Here is a 21,979-nt window from a genome sequence, read left to right as displayed (position 1 = left end):
ATCAATGTTTTTTTTTTGTTTCGTTAAAATGAAATACATAAAACAAGTACTGACAAGACAACATGTCTCATTTTTAATTTGTTGGTGTACTAAAATAATTAAAACTACATAAACTCAAACTTAATAAAAATTATAGACATAAATAAAATGAAAAAGACAAAAACACAACAGCAAGATTATTACAGTATGTTTTAAAAGAAAATAATATTTCATTTATCTACTACAGAAATTTAAAAATTTATTTCAGTGTTTTTTTAAAATTTGTTAAATATATGACTGAAAATTGTTACTATACCAATATTTTTTTGACTCTAAGTTAAGTAAATAAAACGACACATAAAAATATTAGATATAAAAAACTAAACTTTAATTTAAGTTTAATTTCCGCCATTTGCCAAGACAACATTTCTCATTTTCCTTTAGTTTGCTGAAGTACTAAAATAACTAAAACCAAATACACTAAAACTTAATAAAAACTATATAGACATATAAAAAACAAGAAATAATAAAATGACAAAAACATGTTTTAGATCATTCTATTTCAGTCTTTCTACTTAAAAATTGAGTTTAATTCAATGTGTCAATATTTCTGAAATTTACTAGCAATTTATAAATGACATTTTTTTCTACACTGTTTTGTTTTTACAATTTACTTTTATAATAAATAATACAAAAATAACTCATTTTATTTCAGCTCATTTCCAAAGAATCAATTCTCGATTTTGTTTCATTTAAGTTGAAGTACTAAATAACTCAAATAAACTATATTAAAAACAAACTAATAAAAATAACTAAAACTCAACAAGATTGATAAAGTATACTTTACAAGAAAATACAATAAAAAAATGTCAACTTCAAAATTGAAGTTTAATACACAGTTACTAACCATTTCTTTGTATTTGTGAAATTTAATTGCAATTACTGAGTGAAAATTGTTTCTACACCAATTATTACTGTGCAAGTTAAAATAATATATATATATATTTGGTGCCAAGACAACATTTGTCATTTTACTTTAGTTTGTTGAAGTACAAAAATAACAGAAATTTCTAAATAAAGTAAGACTTATATATACTTTTTTAAATACAACAAGATTATTAGAGTATGTTTTAAGAGATAATACTATTTTTCTACTTAATTCAATGTGTAACTATTTGAGAAATTCACTTTCAAATGCGCTCCTCTGTATTCTAGGAGAGAACGTCCATTTATCAGTTTTGTTTTCTTCATGCAATTCTTCTTATTCTTTCAGAATTGCGTCACATTACAGCGGTGAATCAGGTTGTCTCTCGTTCTCTCCAGATAACCAGTTCAGGATGTCGATTCTGGAGCGTTTGGAGCAGATGGAGAGGAGAATGGCAGAAATGTCAAACAACAGTCAGCAGAATCAACACATGATTCACTATCATCAGCAGCTGTGGAGGAACCAGAGCTCTGCTCCACGCTTGACTCCTGAAAACCAGGTACAAATCATTATTAACTAAACCTATAAAAAAATCCTTACTTAAAAATAAATGTATAAAATAAAATATTTTTAAAAGTATTTTTTATTGGGTTTATTGGTTAACGTTTTAGTTAAGATATGCTATAATAAATTTGAACAGATTTTTATTCTTATTTTACATGTATAGACATTAATATAATAATATAATTTAAAGAAATTTATTGGTAAAAATATGTACGAGCACCTGTTTATAAAAACTTATAATAAAACTTAATTTATTTCAGCTAGTTGCCAAGTGTAAGTACTAAGATAACTAAAACTAAATAAACTAAAACTAAAAAAAGGACATATTTAAAAGAAAAGCTAATAAAAATGATAGAAACACAACAAAATAGCTTAAACTTGAAACTCGTCCATTAACACTCAGGATTTATTTACTGGCGATAAAGATATTAAGGATTGGGAAAAAATTTGATTATTTGTAATAGGCTTTTTATTTAGACATAATTTTGAATTTGATTTTAGAGTTTGATTCACTACCTGTTTGACATTGAATAGACTCAAACAATGAATGTAAACAATAATATGTTTGCATCATCACTCAAATATGTATTCAAATGTTTCAGTAAAATATCTTTAGGTAAATATTGCAGTGTAAATATAAATAAATGAAAAGTTTAATTCTTCTGGTGATTATTTCCACTAGATTTTTACTGTATTTCTTCCATTTAAACATTTCGAATCTTCTCGAATACAACAAATGTTTAACGCTTTCTCTGATTGGAGATATTTCTTACCCAGTGGCTGGTTAAGTAGAGGTTAATTTTCCACCCAGCTCTTGACTTTATCTACTTGCCAGAACATTCTCCAGAAGGTCATGTCAACACCTTTTATGAGCTTGTGTCAGAGTTATTATAGTTAACTAAAACTAAAACCATAAAAAGGTGTTACTTGAGATAAATAAATGTTTAAAATCATAATATATATATATATCAAGGCTGCATTTATTTGATCAAAAATGCAACAGTAATCTTGCAAAATGTTATTACAAAATAAAATTATTGTTTCTGTTTTAATATCTTTTAAAATGTATTTTATTTCTGTGATGCAATGCTGAATTTCCATCATCATTCCTCTAGTCTTCAGTGTCACATGATCTTCAGAAATCATTCTTATTTATTATTAGAATTATCAACAGTTGTGCTGACAAATATTGATACTTTTTTCAGGATTCTTTGATAAATTAAAATGTAAAAAGACCAGAATATATTCAAAATATTAATCTTTCCCAACAAAATAAATCTTTGCTATCACTTCTTAACAATTTAACACATCCTTGCTGAATACAAGTTTTAATTTCTTTAAAAAAATGAACCATAATCGTGTCTGAATGATATTGTAGTAATGCTGCAGTGTGTGTGTGTGAGTAATGTGGAGTGTGTTGTTTTGCGCTGGATTTATGAGTGTGTTATCAGGGTTAGTTGTGAAATGTCAACTTTGCCAGTGACATCACTTCAGTATGTGTATATTAATAGTGCTTTTTCCATGTTGGTGCACCCCCCCGCACACACACACATTACTGTCCAGGTTTTCCACATCTCTTTCTCATGGTAAAGTGGTGTAGTTTCTGAACTAGTGCTTTAGTTTGAACCCAGCAGATGTTTGAAAGCTTTTGTCATTTCAGAGAACCAATTGGCTGATTCATGTCATTCATTTTTAGCTTTTCCACTCTTAATACAGCACGAGGACGACGGAGAGAGTGATAAAGATAGACAGAAGGGAAAAAACTAAGGGAGGGTGTGTGTTGAGGAGTAACTGACTAAAAGTAGTCATGTTACTGCCTCCTCCTAACTACATCTGCATTCATTGTGATTCTTTTTAGAAGAACAACTTTTTTAAGAAACAGTTAGTACTAGTTTTAAATTAAGCATCTTTTCATGTAGCAAGCTAGTTAGATGGTACAATTGAAATGAACTGTTCAAAACAACACAATTGAACCCTGTGCTAAATCAAGTATCTTTTTGTAGTGAGATATTAAGTTAAACTGATGAACTTCACTGTTTTCAGTTATATAAATGATGTTTAATTCGTTGTATTTTGTGTAAATTGGATCTGCTCAAGGCAAGAATAGGGTTAAAAATTTCAGCATACTTCCTCAGTTGATTGATTACATTAATAATTGCACACATTTTTGTATTACAAGTTTTCTGGAACGATGTTTAAATATGCAAATAAAGCATTCTATAAATAAATATGCACTAATTTGCATACATTTTCAGAAGAGAAATCTCACTTTTTGTCACTTTTTGAAAAACGTGTTTTCACCATGTTTTTAGGAGTAAAATGTTGCATGAATTAGTGTGAATGAAATATGAACAAACCCAACGGTAAAAACCTTCAGATTATAGGGTTGAATAAAATTGTAAGTTTTGGTGTGTGTAAGAGCTGCTAAGTTGGAGAAAAAACTCTTAGCCTTTTAAATATATGCATTTTTACCAGGTTTTTTCTTACAGATTAAATGTTGTATAAAATGTGAAAAACAATTATATGAACAAACCCCACGGTAAAAACCTTCAGATTATAGGGTTGAATAAAATTGTAAGTTTTGGTGTGTGTAAGAGCTGCTGAAGTGGAGAACAAACTCTTAGCCTTTAAATATATGCATTTTTACCAGGGTTTTTTTTACAGATAAAATGTTGTATAAAATGTGAAAAACAATTATATGAACAAACCCCACGGTAAAAACCTTCAGATTATAGGGTTGAATAAAATTGTAAGTTTTGGTGTGTGTAAGAGCTGCTGAAGTGGAGAAAAAACTCATAGCCTTTAAATATATGCATTTTTACCAGGTTTTTTTTACAGATAAAATGTTGTATAAAATGTGAAAAACAATTATATGAACAAACCCCACAGTAAAAACCTTCAGATTATAGGGTTGAATAAAATTGTAAGTTTTGGTGTGTGTAAGAGCTGCTGAAGTGGAGAAAAAACTCTTAGCCTTTAAATATATGCATTTTTACCAGGGTTTTTTTTACAGATAAAATGTTGTATAAAATGTGAAAAACAATTATATGAACAAACCCCACGGTAAAAACCTTCAGATTATAGGGTTGAATAAAATTGTAAGTTTTGGTGTGTGTAAGAGCTGCTGAAGTGGAGAAAAAACTCATAGCCTTTAAATATATGCATTTTTACAAGGTTTTTTTTACAGATAAAATGTTGTATAAAATGTGAAAAAAATGTAATATGAACAAACCCCACGGTAAAAACCTTCAGATTATAGGGTTGAATAAAATTGTAAGTTTTGGTGTGTGTAAGAGCTGCTAAAGTGGAGAACAAACTCTTAGCCTTTAAATACATGCACTTTTACCAGTTTTTTTCTTACAGATAAAATGTTGTATAAAATGTGAAAAACAATTTTATGAACAAACCCCACGGTAAAAACCTTCAGATTATAGGGTTGAGTAAAATTGTAAGTTTTGGTGTTTGTAAGAGCTGCTGAAGTGGAGAAAAAACTCTTAGCCTTTAAATATATGCATTTTTACCAGGTTCTTTTTTTTACAGATAAAATGTTGTATAAAATGTGAAAAACAATTATATGAACAAACCCCACAGTAAAAACCTTCAGATTATAGGGTTGAATAAAATTGTAAGTTTTGGTGTGTGTAAGAGCTGCTGAAGTGGAGAAAAAACTCATAGCCTTTAAATATATGCATTTTTACCAGGTTTTTTTTTACAGATAAAATCTTGTATAAAATGTGAAAAACAATTATATGAACAAACCCCACACTAAAAACCTTCAGATTATAGGGTTGAATAAAATTGTAAGTTTTGGTGTGTGTAAGAGCTGCTGAAGTGGAGAAAAAACTCATAGCCTTTAAATATATGCATTTTTACCAGGTTTTTTTTACAGATAAAATGTTGTATAAAATGTGAAAAACAATTATATGAACAAACCCCACAGTAAAAACCTTCAGATTATAGGGTTGAATAAAATTGTAAGTTTTGGTGTGTGTAAGAGCTGCTGAAGTGGAGAAAAAACTCATAGCCTTTAAATATATGCATTTTTACCAGGTTTTTTTTACAGATAAAATGTTGTATAAAATGTGAAAAACAATTATATGAACAAACCCCACAGTAAAAACCTTCAGATTATAGGGTTGAATAAAATTGTAAGTTTTGGTGTGTGTAAGAGCTGCTGAAGTGGAGAAAAAACTCATAGCCTTTAAATATATGCATTTTTACCAGGGTTTTTTTTTTTACAGATAAAATGTTGTATAAAATGTGAAAAACAATTATATGAACAAACCCCACGGTAAAAACCTTCAGATTATAGGGTTGAATAAAATTGTAAGTTTTGGTGTGTGTAAGAGCTGCTGAAGTGGAGAAAAAACTCATAGCCTTTAAATATATGCATTTTTACCAGGTTTTTTTTACAGATAAAATGTTGTATAAAATGTGAAAAACAATTATATGAACAAACCCCACAGTAAAAACCTTCAGATTATAGGGTTGAATAAAATTGTAAGTTTTGGTGTGTGTAAGAGCTGCTGAAGTGGAGAAAAAACTCATAGCCTTTAAATATATGCATTTTTACCAGGGTTTTTTTTTACAGATAAAATGTTGTATAAAATGTGAAAAACAATTATATGAACAAACCCCACGGTAAAAACCTTCAGATTATAGGGTTGAATAAAATTGTAAGTTTTGGTGTGTGTAAGAGCTGCTGAAGTGGAGAAAAAACTCATAGCCTTTAAATATATGCATTTTTACCAGGTTTTTTTTACAGATAAAATGTTGTATAAAATGTGAAAAACAATTATATGAACAAACCCCACAGTAAAAACCTTCAGATTATAGGGTTGAATAAAATTGTAAGTTTTGGTGTGTGTAAGAGCTGCTGAAGTGGAGAAAAAACTCATAGCCTTTAAATATATGCATTTTTACAAGGTTTTTTTTTACAGATAAAATGTTGTATAAAATGTGAAAAAAATGTAATATGAACAAACCCCACGGTAAAAACCTTCAGATTATAGGGTTGAATAAAATTGTAAGTTTTGGTGTGTGTAAGAGCTGCTAAAGTGGAGAACAAACTCTTAGCCTTTAAATACATGCACTTTTACCAGTTTTTTTCTTACAGATAAAATGTTGTATAAAATGTGAAAAACAATTTTATGAACAAACCCCACGGTAAAAACCTTCAGATTATAGGGTTGAGTAAAATTGTAAGTTTTGGTGTTTGTAAGAGCTGCTGAAGTGGAGAAAAAACTCTTAGCCTTTAAATACATGCACTTTTACCAGTTTTTTTCTTACAGATAAAATGTTGTATAAAATGTGAAAAACAATTTTATGAACAAACCCCACGGTAAAAACCTTCAGATTATAGGGTTGAGTAAAATTGTAAGTTTTGGTGTTTGTAAGAGCTCCTGAAGTGGAGAAAAAACTCTTAGCCTTTAAATATATGCATTTTTACCAGGTTCTTTTTTTTACAGATAAAATGTTGTATAAAATGTGAAAAACAATTATATGAACAAACCCCACGGTAAAAACCTTCAGATTATAGGGTTGAATAAAATTGTAAGTTTTGGTGTGTGTAAGAGCTGCTGAAGTGGAGAAAAAACTCATAGCCTTTAAATATATGCATTTTTACCAGGTTTTTTTTACAGATAAAATCTTGTATAAAATGTGAAAAACAATTATATGAACAAACCCCACACTAAAAACCTTCAGATTATAGGGTTGAATAAAATTGTAAGTTTTGGTGTGTGTAAGAGCTGCTGAAGTGGAGAAAAAACTCATAGCCTTTAAATATATGCATTTTTACCAGGTTTTTTTTTTACAGATAAAATGTTGTATAAAATATGAAAAACAATTATATGAACAAACCCCACACTAAAAACCTTCAGATTATAGGGTTGAATAAAATTCTAAAGAGCTGCTGAAGTGGAGAAAAAACTCATAGCCTTTAAATATATGCATTTTTACCAAGTTTTTTTTACAGATAAAATGTTGTATAAAATGTGAAAAAAATGTAATATGAACAAACCCCACGGTAAAAACCTTCAGATTATAGGGTGGAATAAAATTGTAAGTTTTGGTGTGTGTAAGAGCTGCTGAATTGGAGAAAAAACTCTTTAAAGATATATATTGGAATTGAAATCTACAGACGTAAATAGATAAAGTGCAATAAAATGTAAACTTCAATGTGTATTATTTAAGATGTTTTCTTTCTACTAGAATCTAGTCACTAGTAGTTCTTTCAATACTTTATGTGAAAAGCCAACTATCACAAAATCTCAAAATGGACCAGTTCTTTAAAAAAAAACAACAACAAAAAAACGTTTTGCCTCAATTTTCTTCTCGTTAATCTAATTAAGATCCAGTTTTGTTTATTTAGACTTTCACAATACTTTCTGCTGCTATAAATGTAAAAATATACGTCATCATCTGATACATTTAAACATTTCTGCTTCTTGTTAGTGTAGTTTTGGTAGCTAATTGTTCTTTAAAAAGACTAATTTGATTTTGTTTAAATACAAATGTAAGGTCCAGGTTGAAATCACCTTCACATCTGATTCAGTGACTCAAACTCAGTTAATATAATCTAGCTTTAAATCACTCTGAATCTAAATTCTGAATGTGAAAACTTAAATTTGAGGAAGTTCTTCCCCTGAAGTGTCTTTGTAACTAGTAAACAGTGACTGAGATAAACGCTGACTACAGAAAGTGATGATATCAGGCCATCAGATTGGTGATAGTGTGTGATTTAAATCTGAGAACAGAGTCAAATAAAAGACTGATCTGTGTGTGTGTGTGTGTCAGTCGGGGCTGTGGTTCGAGCGCAGGATCGTGGCCGTGTGCGAGAGGATGATGGCTGGTGGTCGCTGGGATCGAGGCGTTGAGACAGACAGACTCACACACTCCGTCAGACACCGAGGGATGACACTGCTGCACCTCGCCGCCGCTCAGGGATACACACAGCTCATACACACACTCATACGCTGGAGGTAACACACTCACACACACACACACACACACACACACGTTTGTGTTTAATAATGTTTGTTTGTGTCTCTGTGTGTGTATCAGGAGTATCAGTGTGAATAGTCTGGATCTGGAACAGGAAGTGGATCCTCTGAACGTTGATCATTTCTCCTGCACACCTCTGGTACAGTCAAATCAATCAGTCAATTAAGATCTCTAAATGTTTTTTAAAAGAAGTCACTTCTGCTCACAAATTCAGTAAAATAACAGTGAAATATTATTACAATCTGTTAAAGTGTAATTTATTTCTGTGATGCACAGCTGTATTTTCAGCATCATTCCTCCAGTCTTCAGTGTCACATGATCTTCAGAAATCAGAATAATATGATGATTTACTGCTCAAGAAACATTTCTGATTATCATCAATGTTGAAAACAGTTGTGCTGTGTCATGTTTCGTGGTTCTGACCCGTGTGTGTGTGTGTGTGTGTGTGTGTGTTCAGATGTGGGCGTGTGCTCTGGGTCATCAGGCCGCAGCTGTGTTGTTGTACCGCTGGAGCAGTGCGGCTCTGGGGATCCCGGACTCTCTGGGTCGTCTGCCTCTGGCCGTGGCACATTCGCGAGGACACACACGTCTAGCGCGCTGTCTGGAGGAGTTACACACACACTCTCAGACGCAGGAACACACACTGGACACACCCTCGCCTCCGTCTCCACTGTCCAGCAGCCCTGACACGGGTAACAACACACACAGCCTTCGTCAAATCACAATCAGAATCAGAAAGAGCTTTATTGCCAAGTATGCTTGCGCATACAAGGAATTTGTTTTAGTGACATAAGCTTCCAGTAAACAGAGACAACAACACACAGACAAAAAAAAAAAAAAAAAAAAAAAAATTTACAGGAGATTTACAAATTGGCAAATAAATAAGTGTATAAACAATTGTGCTATAGATGATAATGGAATAGGATTGAGTGAGATGCAGGAATGTTCTAGGATGGAGGGGTAACAAATAAATATAAGGATATTGCACATTTTTGCATAAGCATAAGTTTAAGTGGGAAACATTTAACTGTTCATGAGGTAGATTGCCTGGGGGAAGAAACTATTCTTGTGCCTTGCTGTTCTTGTATTTGCGGCTCTGAGGCGCCGGCCAGATGGCAAAAGTTCAAAGATGGGGTGACTTGGATGTGAGGGATCCAGAGTGATTTTCTGAGTCCTTTTCCTCATTTTGGATGTGTACAGTTCTTGGAGGGTGGGCAGAGGAGCACCAATAATCCTTTCAGCAGTCCGAACAGTTCTCTGTAGTCTTCTGATATCTGATTTTGTAGCTGAACCAAACCAGACAGTAATTGAAGTACACAGGACTGACTCAATGACGGCTGAGTAGAACTGTTTCAGCAGCTCCTGTGGCAGGTTAAACTTCCTCAGCTGGCGAAGGAAGTACAACCTTTGTTGGGCTTTTTTCACAATGGAGCCAATGTGATTGTCCCACTTCAGGTCCTGAGAGATGGTGGTTCCCAGGAATCTGAATGACTCCACTGCAGCCACAGTGCTGTTCATGATGGTGAGTGGGGAAAGTGCAGGGGGGTTTCTCCTAAAGTCCACAGTCATCTCCACTGTTTTGAGCGTGTTCAGCTCCAGGTTGTTAACACTACACCAGACAGCCAGCTGCTCAACCTCCTGTCTGTAAGCAGACTCGTCACCGTCCTGGATGAGGCCGATGACTGTAGTGTCGTCTGCAAACTTCAGGAGCTTGACAGAGGGGTCTTTAGAGGTGCAGTCGTTGGTGTACAGGGAGAAGAGCAGAGGGGAGAGAACACATCCCTGAGGGGCACCAGTGTTGGTGGAGCAGCTGTTTGACATGAATTTCCCCAGTCTCACTAACTGTTGCCTATCTGTCAGAAAGCTGGTGATCCACTGACAGATAGAGCTAGGAACAGAGAGCTGGGTCAGTTTGGTCTGGAGGGTTGTTGGGATGATGGTGTTGAAAGCCGAACTAAAGTCCACAAACAGGATCCTCACATAAGTCCCTGTTTTGTCCAGATGTTGCAGGATGAAGTGCAATGCCATGTTGATTGCATCATCCACGGACCTGTTTGCTCGGTACGCAAACTGCAGGGGGTCCAGTAAGGGTCCAGTGATGTCCTTCAGATAAGCCAGAACCAGTTTTTCAAACGACTTCATGACGACAGACGTTAGAGCCACAGGTCTGTAGTCGTTAAGTCCTGTTATCTTGGGTTTCTTTGGAATGGGGATTATGGTGGAGCGTTTGAAGCAGGAAGGCACTTCACACAACTCCAGAGATCTGTTGAAGATCTGTGAAAAGATGGGGGCCAGCTGGTCAGCACAGATTTTCAGACAGGCTGGTGTAACGCCATCTGGGCCTGGTGCTTTTCTTCTTTTGTTTTTCTTGAAGACCTGGCGCACATCATCTTCACAGATTTGAAGAGCAGGAGGTATGGAGAGGGGGATTGCAGGAGGTGTTAATGGTTGTGTAGGGAGATGGTCAGAGTGGGTGTTGGGGGTTTCAAATCTACAATAAAACTCATTCAGGTCGTTAGCAAGTCGTTGATTAGCCTCAGTGCAAGGGGATGGTGTCTTGTAGTTTGTGATGGCTCTCAGTCCTCTCCAAACTGAAGTAGAGTCGTTGGAAGTAAACTGGTCTTCCAACTTTTTAGCGTAGGTCTTTTTAGCCGCTCTAATCTCTTTGTTCAGTGTGTTCCTGGCCTGATTGTACAAGACCCTGTCCCCATTTCTGTAGGCATCCTCTTTGGCCTGACGAAGGTGTCTGAGTTTTACTGTAAACCATGGCTTATCATTGTTGAATGTTAAATGTTAAGTCCTGGTAGGAATGCATATATCCTCACAGAAACTAATATAGGATGTTACAGTCTCTGTGAGTTCGTCCAGATCGGTGGTAGCAGCTTCAAAAACGCTCCAGTCTGTGATGTCAAAACAAGATTGTAAATCCTGCTCTGTTTCGCTGGTCCATCTCTTCACAGTCTTTACTACAGGTTTAGCAGATTTTAGTTTCTGCTTGTAGGTCGGTATGAGATGAACCAGGCAGTGATCAGAATGTCCCAAAGCTGCTCGTGGAACAGAGTGATATGCATCCTTTATTGTGGTGTAACAGTGATCCAATATTTTACTGTCTCTGGTGGGACAGGTAACATGCTGTCTGTATTTTGGCAGTTCACGGGAGAGATTGGCTTTATTAAAGTCCCCAAGAATGATTAAAGCAGAGTCCGGGTGTTGTTGTTCTGTGTCTGTGATCTGATCAGCGAGTTTCTGTAAAGCTGAGCTCACATGCGCTTGAGGAGGGATGTAAACACTAACCAGAATGAACGAGTGAAACTCCCGCGGCGAATAGAACGGCTTGCAGTTGACAAACTGCATTTCTAGATCAGGACAGCACATCTTCTTTAACACAGTTAAATCTGTACACCACCGTTCATTGATGTAAAAGCATGTCCCGCCGCGCGATTTCCCCGTTGATTCTGCGTCGCGATCCGCTCTAAACAGCTGAAAGCCCGGCAGATGGAGCGCGCTGTCCGGTATGGCGTCATTCAGCCAGGTTTCCGTGAAACACAGAGCAGCAGAGTGAGAGAAATCCTTATTTGTCCGAGAAAGCAGAAGGAGTTCATCCGTTTTGTTGGGTAGAGAGCGGAGATTTGCGAGATGGATGCTAGGCAACGGCGTTCGAAATCCGCGCTTCCTGAGTCTGACGAGCGCTCCCGCTCGCTTTCCCCGTCTGCGCGTCCTGAAGCGCTTGATCAGCGCCGCTGCTCCTCCGATAACAATGTTCAGTAAAACGTCTGTATAATAGAAATCCGGGAAAATATCATGTGGTGTGTTCTGCCGAATGTTCAGCAGTTCAATACAGCAATACCTTTTATTTGTTCAGTGCTTTAGTTTTAACTTTTCAAATTCTGTTTTAATTATTTCAAATAATATTAAAAATTACTTTTAAATTCATTAAAAATTCATTTTTGCATTATGGATGGTCTAATCAAATTCATAAAACTTTATGACAGTTTAATATTTTATTAAAATCTTAATCAAATCTCTTATATTTTTCCTTAATTGTGTTTTTTGTTTTGATTTTTCTAAATTAGTTTTTAATTAAACTAATCAAAATTAAATGTACAGTTTATATTCAAAACGAATGCCCAAATTTTGTGCTTTCTGTTCGAATTTTCTGAATTCCATTTTAATTAAATAAAACAAAAACAAAATTTATGTTCAAAAAGCATGTCCAGTAGAACTCGTTGATAATTTAATTTCTAATGGTAACAATAATATGGCCCATAAAATAGTTTTTAGTTTTATTTTTTCTGAATTATTATATTTTCATTGAATTAAACTAAATTAAAATTACATTTTTATATTCAAAAAATCTCTCTCTCTCTCTCTCTCTCTCTCTCTCAGGTTTGAGCTCGTCCAGCAGTGTCCCCTCCCCCAGTGACCCGCCCTCTCCCTCCCCAAGCTCCGCCTACTCCAGTGGCTCTGTTCCTGACCCCATGGACTCCGCCTCTTCCCCCTCCTCCCCGTTCTCAGCCCCGCCCCCGGCTGGTTCCATTGACTCACTGTTCCTGATGGACTGTGAGGCCTCGAGCCCCTCCCTGCCGGCCGTGTCGCTTCACTCGGAGCTCGCCGACGAGCTGCTCAACTACAGTGAGAACGCCGAGAACGAGGACTTCCTGTCTGACGAGGTCCTTCAGGTGAGAGCAGCTCTGATTGGACAGAGAATTAAAGTCTCCGCCCCCTCACGGTGAATGAACATGGTCATGTTGCAATGTTGTGTTGTTAGGTTGACATGGCAACGTTGGCCGAGCAGATCATTGAGGCCACGCCCGAGCGAATCAAACAGGAGGAGTTTAACCGGGAGGCGGAGTCACCGCTGCGAGAGAGGCGGGACAATCCTGCCATTCACGACACCATGCCATGGCTCGCCACATACCTCGACAACATCGACAGGTACATAGACACAAAGAACATTCACCTGTACACTAGTGTACGAAAGCATGGGGTCTGTAAGATTTAAAAATCGGTGCATTTAATTGATTAAAAGTGACAGTAAAGACATTTATGTATAATACAGAAGTGAGTGCTGCTATTACTTAAACAATAAAGCACAGTATTTAGTAAATTAATTGTAGTCCAGTTTGACATTTGTCTAATGCTATTCTGTGTGTGTGTGTGTGTGTAGGAGTCGGTGTCTCACCCCTCCCTCGCTCCTCAGTGATTTGGCGCTGCAGAGGCTCCGCCCCCCGAGCAGTGTGGCGTGGGCGGAGTTTCTGAACGCCTCAGCCAATGGAAGGATGGAGAGAGACTTCGCCCTGCTGACACTGACGGACACGGAGCAGAGAGAGCTGTATGAAGCTGCACGTGTCATCCAGAACGCCTTCCGCAGATACAAGGTACACACACACACACACACACACTCGACGACTGACTGACTCAGTGTGTGTGTGTCTGATTTGATAACGATTGGTTGTTGTGTTTAGGGGCGGAGGCTAAAGGAGCAGCAGGACATGGCTGCAGCAGTAATACAGCGCTGTTACCGCAAATACAAACAGGTACAACACACACACACACACACACATACATGTATTCTTATCTGTCTGAATGAGGACATTCTACATACTTATAATGCAAGACATTACAGGCGAAAAATTTTTTTCATGCACTGGTTAATTTAGAGATTTAATTATTATTATTTTCCCAGACTAGTGGAAATAAATAATCTAAAAAACACTTTTGAGTATTTATTTTATTGCACTTTATCTATTTGCGTCTGTATATTTCAGTTACAATCCACATCTTCAAAAAGTTTTTTCTCCACTTCAGCAGCTCTTACAGACACCAGACTTAGCAGTTTTATTCCTCTCTATATTCTGAAGGTTTTTACTGTGGGGTTTGTTCATATTACGTTTATACAGATTTTTACAACATTTTATTCCTCAAAAACATGAAAATGTATTTTTTTCAGTCCATTGACCGTATTTTCTGATTTTTGGAGTTGAAATCATAGAAACCTTCATAATATATAGGAATAAAACTGCTAAGTTTGATGTTTGCAAGCGCTGCCGAAAACATTTAAAGATATGAAGTGTATTTGAAATCTACAGACGCAAATAGATAAAGTGTAAAAAGGCAGATTTCAATTCCAATATATATCTTTAAAAAGTTTTTTCTCCACTTCAGCAGCACTTACACACAACAACACTTACAGTTTTATTCCTCTCTATATTCTGAAGGTTTTTACCGTGGGGTTTGTTCATATTTCATTCACACTGAATTAAACAACATTTTATATCTATAAACATGGTAAAAATGCATTTTTTCGGTCTTTTTACATTATTTTCTGATTTGTGGAGTGAGAAAATAGAGAAATCCAAAAAACCTTTAACTCTAAAATGTCAACAAAATCAGACAATAACTTTGAACCAATGTTAAGATTTCTGTTCTAGACATTTATTCAAATTAGTGCATATTTAGTTAGACACTGATTGGCTTGCATATTTAAGTATAACATTTCAGAATACAATTTTTTTCCAATTCTTAATGTAATCAATCAACTGGGAAAGCATGTTGAAAGCAGAACTGAGCCAGGGTGTCTTTCCTTGAGAACATTTAATTAATTTTTTATACCATTTTTACAAGGCAGTGTGAGATTTAGTCAGGTTTAGCTCACTTCTGGGTACAAATTCATTCTCAAAATATGGCTAGTAGATACAAACACACACATGTCAAGAAACAAACCGTTACTAACCGTTCAACTTCTGAGTGTGTGTTTGTGAATGTGTGTGTGTGTCTTCGCGAACACGTTAGCATTGTTGCTGTATCCCTGATCTTCCTCCTGTTTCTCGTTTAATTTCATGCTAGCTAACATGGATAGCACTGAAGGTAATGTCGAATTAAACTGCTTACACAGTTTCCTCTGTGCGGTGTGTGTCCATGTGTGTGTTTGTGTATATTGTGTTGTCCTCCTGCAGTATTTATATATTAGTGTGTGTTTCTCCTCCTCCAGTATGCACTCTATAAGAAGATGACGCAGGCGGCGATACTGATCCAGAGTAAGTTCCGCAGTTATTACGAGCAGAAGAAGTTCCAGCAGTCTCGGCGAGCGGCCGTCCTCATCCAGCAGTATTACCGCAGCTATAAAGAGTACGAGCGCGTCAAGCAGGGCCCGCGCGGCCCCGGGGCCCTCAACACCAAGCTCAAGTGAGACGCACACTGCAGATGTTTATATATCAATACATTCTGTGATGTAATGCTTAAACTCTCGTTGTTTATCTCAGAGGCTCGTTCCTGACCAAGAAACAGGATCAGGCGGCGCGGAAGATCATGCGCTTCCTCAGACGCTGCAGACACAGGTACAGTTCAACCAGAGCCCTGAAGATAAAAATACTTAGTTGGTTTCTTTGAAGAACCAGGATTCACACAGTCCTGGAGAACATGGCTTTATGGGGAAGCCTCATTTTAAAAGTGATTTCTAGACCTCATGAAAATTAAACAAATCTTAAAGCAACATGGACATTTATACATAAGCATACAATTAACTAGTTAATAACTTGTATTATTTATTTATTTATTTTTAAAAAATCATTATCTTGCATTTTTCTCTAGTAAATCGTGAATGACTGAAAAAGTCATGGAAATTAATGAAAAAAAAAACCAACAGGTGCATTTATCTAATGTATTTTCATTTTACTAGTTAAATAATATTATTTATTTATTTTATATTATTCATTTGTGCATTTTTTTATCCTTATCTTATTCTTATCCATTAAATCCCGAGCAACTTAAAAAGTCTTAAAAATGAGTAAAATCTTAAAATCACTTGGGCATTTATATAAGGAACATACATTTACTATTTATTTTATATGAAATATATATTTTCTAATTTTATATTAAATATTTTCCAAAACATGTTTTACTCTTAAACTGTGACAGAAAATCAAAGACTTAAATCTAAACAAGTTTTTTTTGTTCATGTAGCAAGGGCCAAAAACTTTTGTACCATTTAGATTAAGTTAAAGAAAAAAATAATAGTTCTAAACGTACAATTTCTTTTGTCAAAATTACTGAAGAGCAACAGAGGGTTTAAGTTAAACATGAAATTTTGAAGTACAAAGACTGAAATAGTATTTTCTCGTAAAATGTACTGCAGTAATCTTAGTTTTATTTAACACTTAGAAATGTTTTTTTATTTTATTTAAAACTTTAAAAACTTTGCATTTTTTTGCAGTATTAAGAGTAAAGATATAAGGATTTTTTTTAATTTATACAACTGAAAAAGTAATTATTACGTTCAGCAACTTTAAATGAGTTTGTATCTCAAAATGTAGATACAAAAATGTATCTCAAAATTATTGTTGCACTTCATCTATTTGCATTTGTAGATTTCAGTGACTCAAAATGAGGTTGTATCTCCACTTTAGCAGCAGCAACTTTATTCTGAATACATTTCTATATATATATATTCTGAAGGTTTTTACTAAGGTGTTTGTTCATATTTTACACAGATTTATGCAACGTTTTGTTCCTAAAAACATGGTAAAAATGCATATCTTTAAAGACTGTGAGATTTATTTCTCCACTCCAGCTTTACTTACATGCACCAAAACTTACAGTTTTATTTCTCTCTGTAATCTGAAGGTTTTTAATGAGGGATTTGCTCATACATTATTTTTTTTTCAGATTTTATGCAACATTTTATCCATAAAAAAAAAAAAACATTGTAAAAATGCATACATTTGAGTTTGTTTCTCCACTTCAGCAGCACTTACACACACCAACACTTAGAGTTTTATTCCTCTCTATAATCTGAAGGTTTTTACCGTGGGGTTTGTTCATATTTCATTCACACTGATTTATACAACATTTTACTCCTAAAAACATGGTGAAATGCGTTTTTCTGATTTATGGACTGATAAAAACAGAAATCCAAAATTCTCTTAGTAAAAACCTTTAGCTCTAATATGACAACAAAATCAAACTACAATTTTGAACCTGGCTTTTTTCAATCTTCAGATTTATTTGCTGAAAATGCATGCAAATTAGTTCAGATAAATTAAATATTATAATTTTGTGTGTTTGCAGGATTAAGGAGCTGAAACAGAGTAAAGAGCTGGAGCACAAAGGACTGACCACCTGACCCCACACACACACACTCACACACACACACACACACACACACACACTCACACACACACACACACACACACACACACACACACACACACACATACACACACTCACACACACACACACACACACACACTCACACACACACACACACACTCACACACACACACACACACACACACTCACACACACACACACACACACACACACACACACACACTCACACACACACACTCACACACACACACACACACACACACACACACACACACACTCACACACTCACACACACACACACACACACACACACACACACACACACTCACACACACACACACACACACACACACACACTCACACACACACACACACACACACACTCACACACACACACACACACACACACACACACACACACACACACACACTCACACACACACACACACACACACACACTCACACACACACACACACACACACACACACACACACACACACACACACACTCACACACACACACACACACACACACACTCACACACACACACACTCACACACACACACACACACACACACTCACACACACACACACACACACACACACACACACACACACTCACACACACACACACTCACACACACACACACACACACACTCACACACACACACACTCACACACACACACACACACACACACACACACACACACACAGAGGTTTCTCTTTGGCTTCTTCTTTCCCGTCGTTGCTGAAACACTACTTTGATGTTCAGCTTTCCTGAATGTTGGGAATGTTTTTCTGTATTAATGGATCTCTATATAAATGTTAACAGCATCTACTCTCGCATATACTGTATGATCAGAAACACACAGCTGATTGTGTTAATATGAAGTTATTTATTGATCTCTTGGAGACATATTTTATAAATGACAGAACGAACAAATGAAGGTCGTGGCCGTATCCAAAGTCTTAAATTGTCGTTGAATGGAAACACATGGCAGAAATGTAACGTTGTCTAGTGACAAACACATGATTGCGAATCTAATATTATTACTGTTTATCTTTATTAAATATAATGAATATAACCTCAGTAAAGCATATAAATCAAACGTTGAGCTCTTTCAGCAGCATCATATAAAATCATTTTGATTCGTCGTTTGTAAAGACGAGTCAAAATCTTCTGATTTTTCGAGTTCACGTGAAACTAGTGAGATAGTGTGTGTGAATCCACAGCATTTTTGTTATTTTATTATTTTTGTCTCCTCAAAAAAAAAAAGTAAATTATAAATTCTCATAATTTTTATATTTTATTTTTTATCCCTAAATGTTTTTCTCTCTCAAAAGAAAATTCACATTTTTTTCTCTCTTTCTCAAAAGCAGTTCTCTCTCTAAATTATGTTTCTCTACAGAAGAGGATTAGGGCCAAACAATAATAAAAAATAAAATCATCAACATTAAAGTCAATATAATGCGAGATTAATTACATTTCAGGAAAACTTTCAAAATTAAATGTTGAGAATAAAATCATAACATTTTGAGAAAGTTGTTGTGTTTCATCAAAAAACGTGTTAAATATCGCGTAAAAAAGTTGAGAATGATCTCATACTTTTTCGTTGTGTTTCAAGAAAAAAAAACTCACTAACTCTTACTTAAAAAAAAGCTTACTGTTCATTTTTTTACATCAATTATCCATATAAAAGTGGAAATTAATTGCCTGACGAGTGTTTAATAATGACGTATTAATTGGCTAGGTTTAGGGTTAGCTACTAGTAAGGCAGCTTCTATTTAGTAATTTTAATAAAATAATTTACACTTTATATTATTACTGCATCCTGTTAATATACAACAATACTGAGGTGCAAATAGTATTGCCACTATAAATATAGATATAAATAGCATCTAATTACTATAAAGACTTAAAGATCTTCTTTTCCACAGCATAAACAGAAAAGCTATTTTCACTTAGTGTAAAAGCACATCGCTAAAAATATTACGTGTAAATAACATCTTTGACTACTTGCGCTAATTTTTGAGTAATTTCACTTAATTTATTTGACTTTTTTACTCGAAGTTTGAGTTTTTCCTCAAAACAACTTTTTTTCTCAAAATTTATTTTTTCTTGAAACAGCATTTTTTCTTGTAATTTGATGAATTTATTCTCAACATTTTATTTAGACATTTTTTCATGAACTTTAACGAGTTTAATCTCAAGATGGTTTAATTTTTTTATTGTCGCTTGGACATAATCCTCTTCCATAGATCCAAGATTCACCTTGAAATTTAGTTTTTCACATTGCGGTTCAGAAGCTAGTTTCTGCCACAGAATAAAGATATACATGTTTTTATTTCACAATCAGTTTATATGTTACAATATATCTCTCAAACAAAAGTTATTAAATGTAAATAATTCTGAATTGTGGGATGAATATTAGCAATTACTATATTTTTATTATGTGTCGTAAGTAATCTTCTATAATTCTGTGATAAAAACGCATCACTAGGTATCATTAGACGGGAGGAGGATTTTCTTGAGTCTGTTTTATGGATATTATTGAATGTGCCTTGAGGTGTTTCTAACTAAATTACTGCAGGTTCTGTCTCGATTCAGACCTGTATGCATTAGTCTGTAAATACTGTACAATATAAAGAGCTGTTGCAAATATATTTAAGAATGCTTGATGAAATGTTTAATTTATTCTCTGTACGGATTGCACGCTTATATTTACATGAAATTCTTCAGCATGTCTTTGCTTGCTGGTGTTTATCGTTTGCATGAAGTTCTGTTTTTGTTCATATTTCCACTCACGGGCCTTTAGTACTGCTGATGTGACTTTATTTATGAATATAGATTTATGGACATGTTTGAATTGATTTCTACTGTATAAATTCATTCTTTCGGGGCTGTTTCATAACATTTCATTAAAATTCTTCAAACTCAAGTCAAGTGTCGTTTTGTGTTTGTTTTTCTCAGTTTGCCCTTTGCTTTCTGACACATGAATATACACTTGTTAGTTTCTCGACAGATTGAAGACAATATAAAATAACTAAATGAATAAATCAGTAAGACTTCTGCTCATCAAGGCTGCATTTATTTGATACAAATACAGGAAAAAACAGTAATCTCACAAAATGTTATTACTATATAAAATAATGGTTTCTATTTTAATATAATATAAAGTGTAATTTATTTCTGTGATGCTCCGCTGTATTTTCAGCATCATTCCTCCAGTCTTCAGTGTCACATGATCTTCAGAAATCAGAATAATATGATTTATTATTAGAATTATTAACAGTTGTGCTGACAAATATTGTTTTTGATATTTTTTTCAGGATTCTTTGATGAATGAAAAGTTAAAAAGAACAGCATTTATTCAAAATATAAATCTTTGCTATCACTTCTTATCAATTTAACACTTAATTTCTTAATAAGAAACTTAATAAGAAATGTTAATTTCTTATTTATTTTTTTGAAGAATAGAAATGTAGCTATACTGACCCCAAACTGTGTGTGTATATTGTAAGAAAAGATTTCTATTTTAAATAAATGCTCTTTTAAAACTTTTTATTCATCAAATAATCCTGAAAAAAGTATCACAGGTTCCAAAACAATCTGAAGCAGCACAACAGTTTCGGCTCTTATAATAAATCATCATATCAGAATTATTTCTGAAGATCATGTGATTTGAAGACTGGAGGAAAGTTGCTGAAAATCACAGAAACAAATTAGTTTTTAATGTATATTAAAATAGATTTTAATAGTTATTTTACATCATAATAATATTTCGCAATATTAACTCCCCCCGTATTTTTGATCAAATAAATGCAGTCTTGATGAGCAGAAGAAATATTAAAAATCGTTCTGATCCCAAACTTTTGAGCAGTAGTTTTTTTCATACTTTTCCACACTTTGCCTCTGAATTCTGCTCCACTAAACTAAAATCAATGTTCTTCCTAATTCAGTTTTGAATCAGTCGTAAATCGCGCTCGAGCTTGTTCGCAGTAAAAATGAACATGTTTTTATACAGTCTATGGGATTGACACGGAAATGCAGTCATTTGACAATACATGTATACTAATTAAAGTCTACTGTTGGCTATAAAAACGCAAAATAGCAATTTCTGTGAGGAATTTATTTAAAAATGTGCGAAAATCAATCAAGATTATAGTTGGCACTTGGCAGCATCATATAGCAAAAATAATTGGAGACTGAAAAAAAAAAAACAATCTCTGCGCGTGCGCAGTAAAATAGCCGCGCTTTCCGAGAGGAAGAAGCAGGAGTATTTCGCCTCAACGATAAATGTTCAACAAAAAAGGAATTCTGAGGTACGAAAGCGATTTGTGGATTTATGCTATTTTTCTCTGCTTTTTAAAAGTTTTATATTTCATAGTTTTGAG

The 21,979-nt window shown here is 34.5% G+C and overlaps 1 protein-coding gene and 1 long non-coding RNA gene across 3 annotated transcripts in view; both read left to right on the top strand.

Moving 5' to 3' along the window:
* camta2 (calmodulin binding transcription activator 2) overlaps positions 1 to 17,966 on the top strand; it is a 70,127-nt gene extending 52,161 nt beyond the window's left edge. Inside the window, exons 12-23 of one of the 2 annotated variants that reach the window (XM_059528527.1) lie at positions 1,303 to 1,463; positions 8,267 to 8,451; positions 8,534 to 8,612; positions 8,931 to 9,165; positions 12,860 to 13,152; positions 13,242 to 13,408; positions 13,641 to 13,851; positions 13,939 to 14,010; positions 15,320 to 15,340; positions 15,465 to 15,658; positions 15,736 to 15,810; positions 17,540 to 17,966. In XM_059528527.1, coding sequence (XP_059384510.1) covers positions 1,303 to 1,463; positions 8,267 to 8,451; positions 8,534 to 8,612; positions 8,931 to 9,165; positions 12,860 to 13,152; positions 13,242 to 13,408; positions 13,641 to 13,851; positions 13,939 to 14,010; positions 15,320 to 15,340; positions 15,465 to 15,658; positions 15,736 to 15,810; positions 17,540 to 17,594 — 1,748 coding nt within the window. In that variant the 3' untranslated portion in view covers positions 17,595 to 17,966. The remainder of the gene's footprint in view (positions 1 to 1,302; positions 1,464 to 8,266; positions 8,452 to 8,533; positions 8,613 to 8,930; positions 9,166 to 12,859; positions 13,153 to 13,241; positions 13,409 to 13,640; positions 13,852 to 13,938; positions 14,011 to 15,319; positions 15,341 to 15,464; positions 15,659 to 15,735; positions 15,811 to 17,539) is intronic. The other variant, XM_059528528.1, reaches the window with a different exon arrangement.
* A 1,915-nt stretch (positions 17,967 to 19,881) lies between these two features.
* LOC132117806 (uncharacterized) lies at positions 19,882 to 20,523 on the top strand. The gene is made up of 2 exons (XR_009425848.1): positions 19,882 to 19,948; positions 20,106 to 20,523. It is a non-coding gene; the product is annotated as an uncharacterized LOC132117806 (long non-coding RNA).
* Positions 20,524 to 21,979: the final 1,456 nt, after the last annotated feature.

Source organism: Carassius carassius, chromosome 37 (genome assembly GCF_963082965.1).
Source record: "Carassius carassius chromosome 37, fCarCar2.1, whole genome shotgun sequence".
Lineage (NCBI taxonomy): Eukaryota > Metazoa > Chordata > Actinopteri > Cypriniformes > Cyprinidae > Carassius > Carassius carassius.
This window is presented reverse-complemented; position numbering and strand designations above follow the sequence as displayed.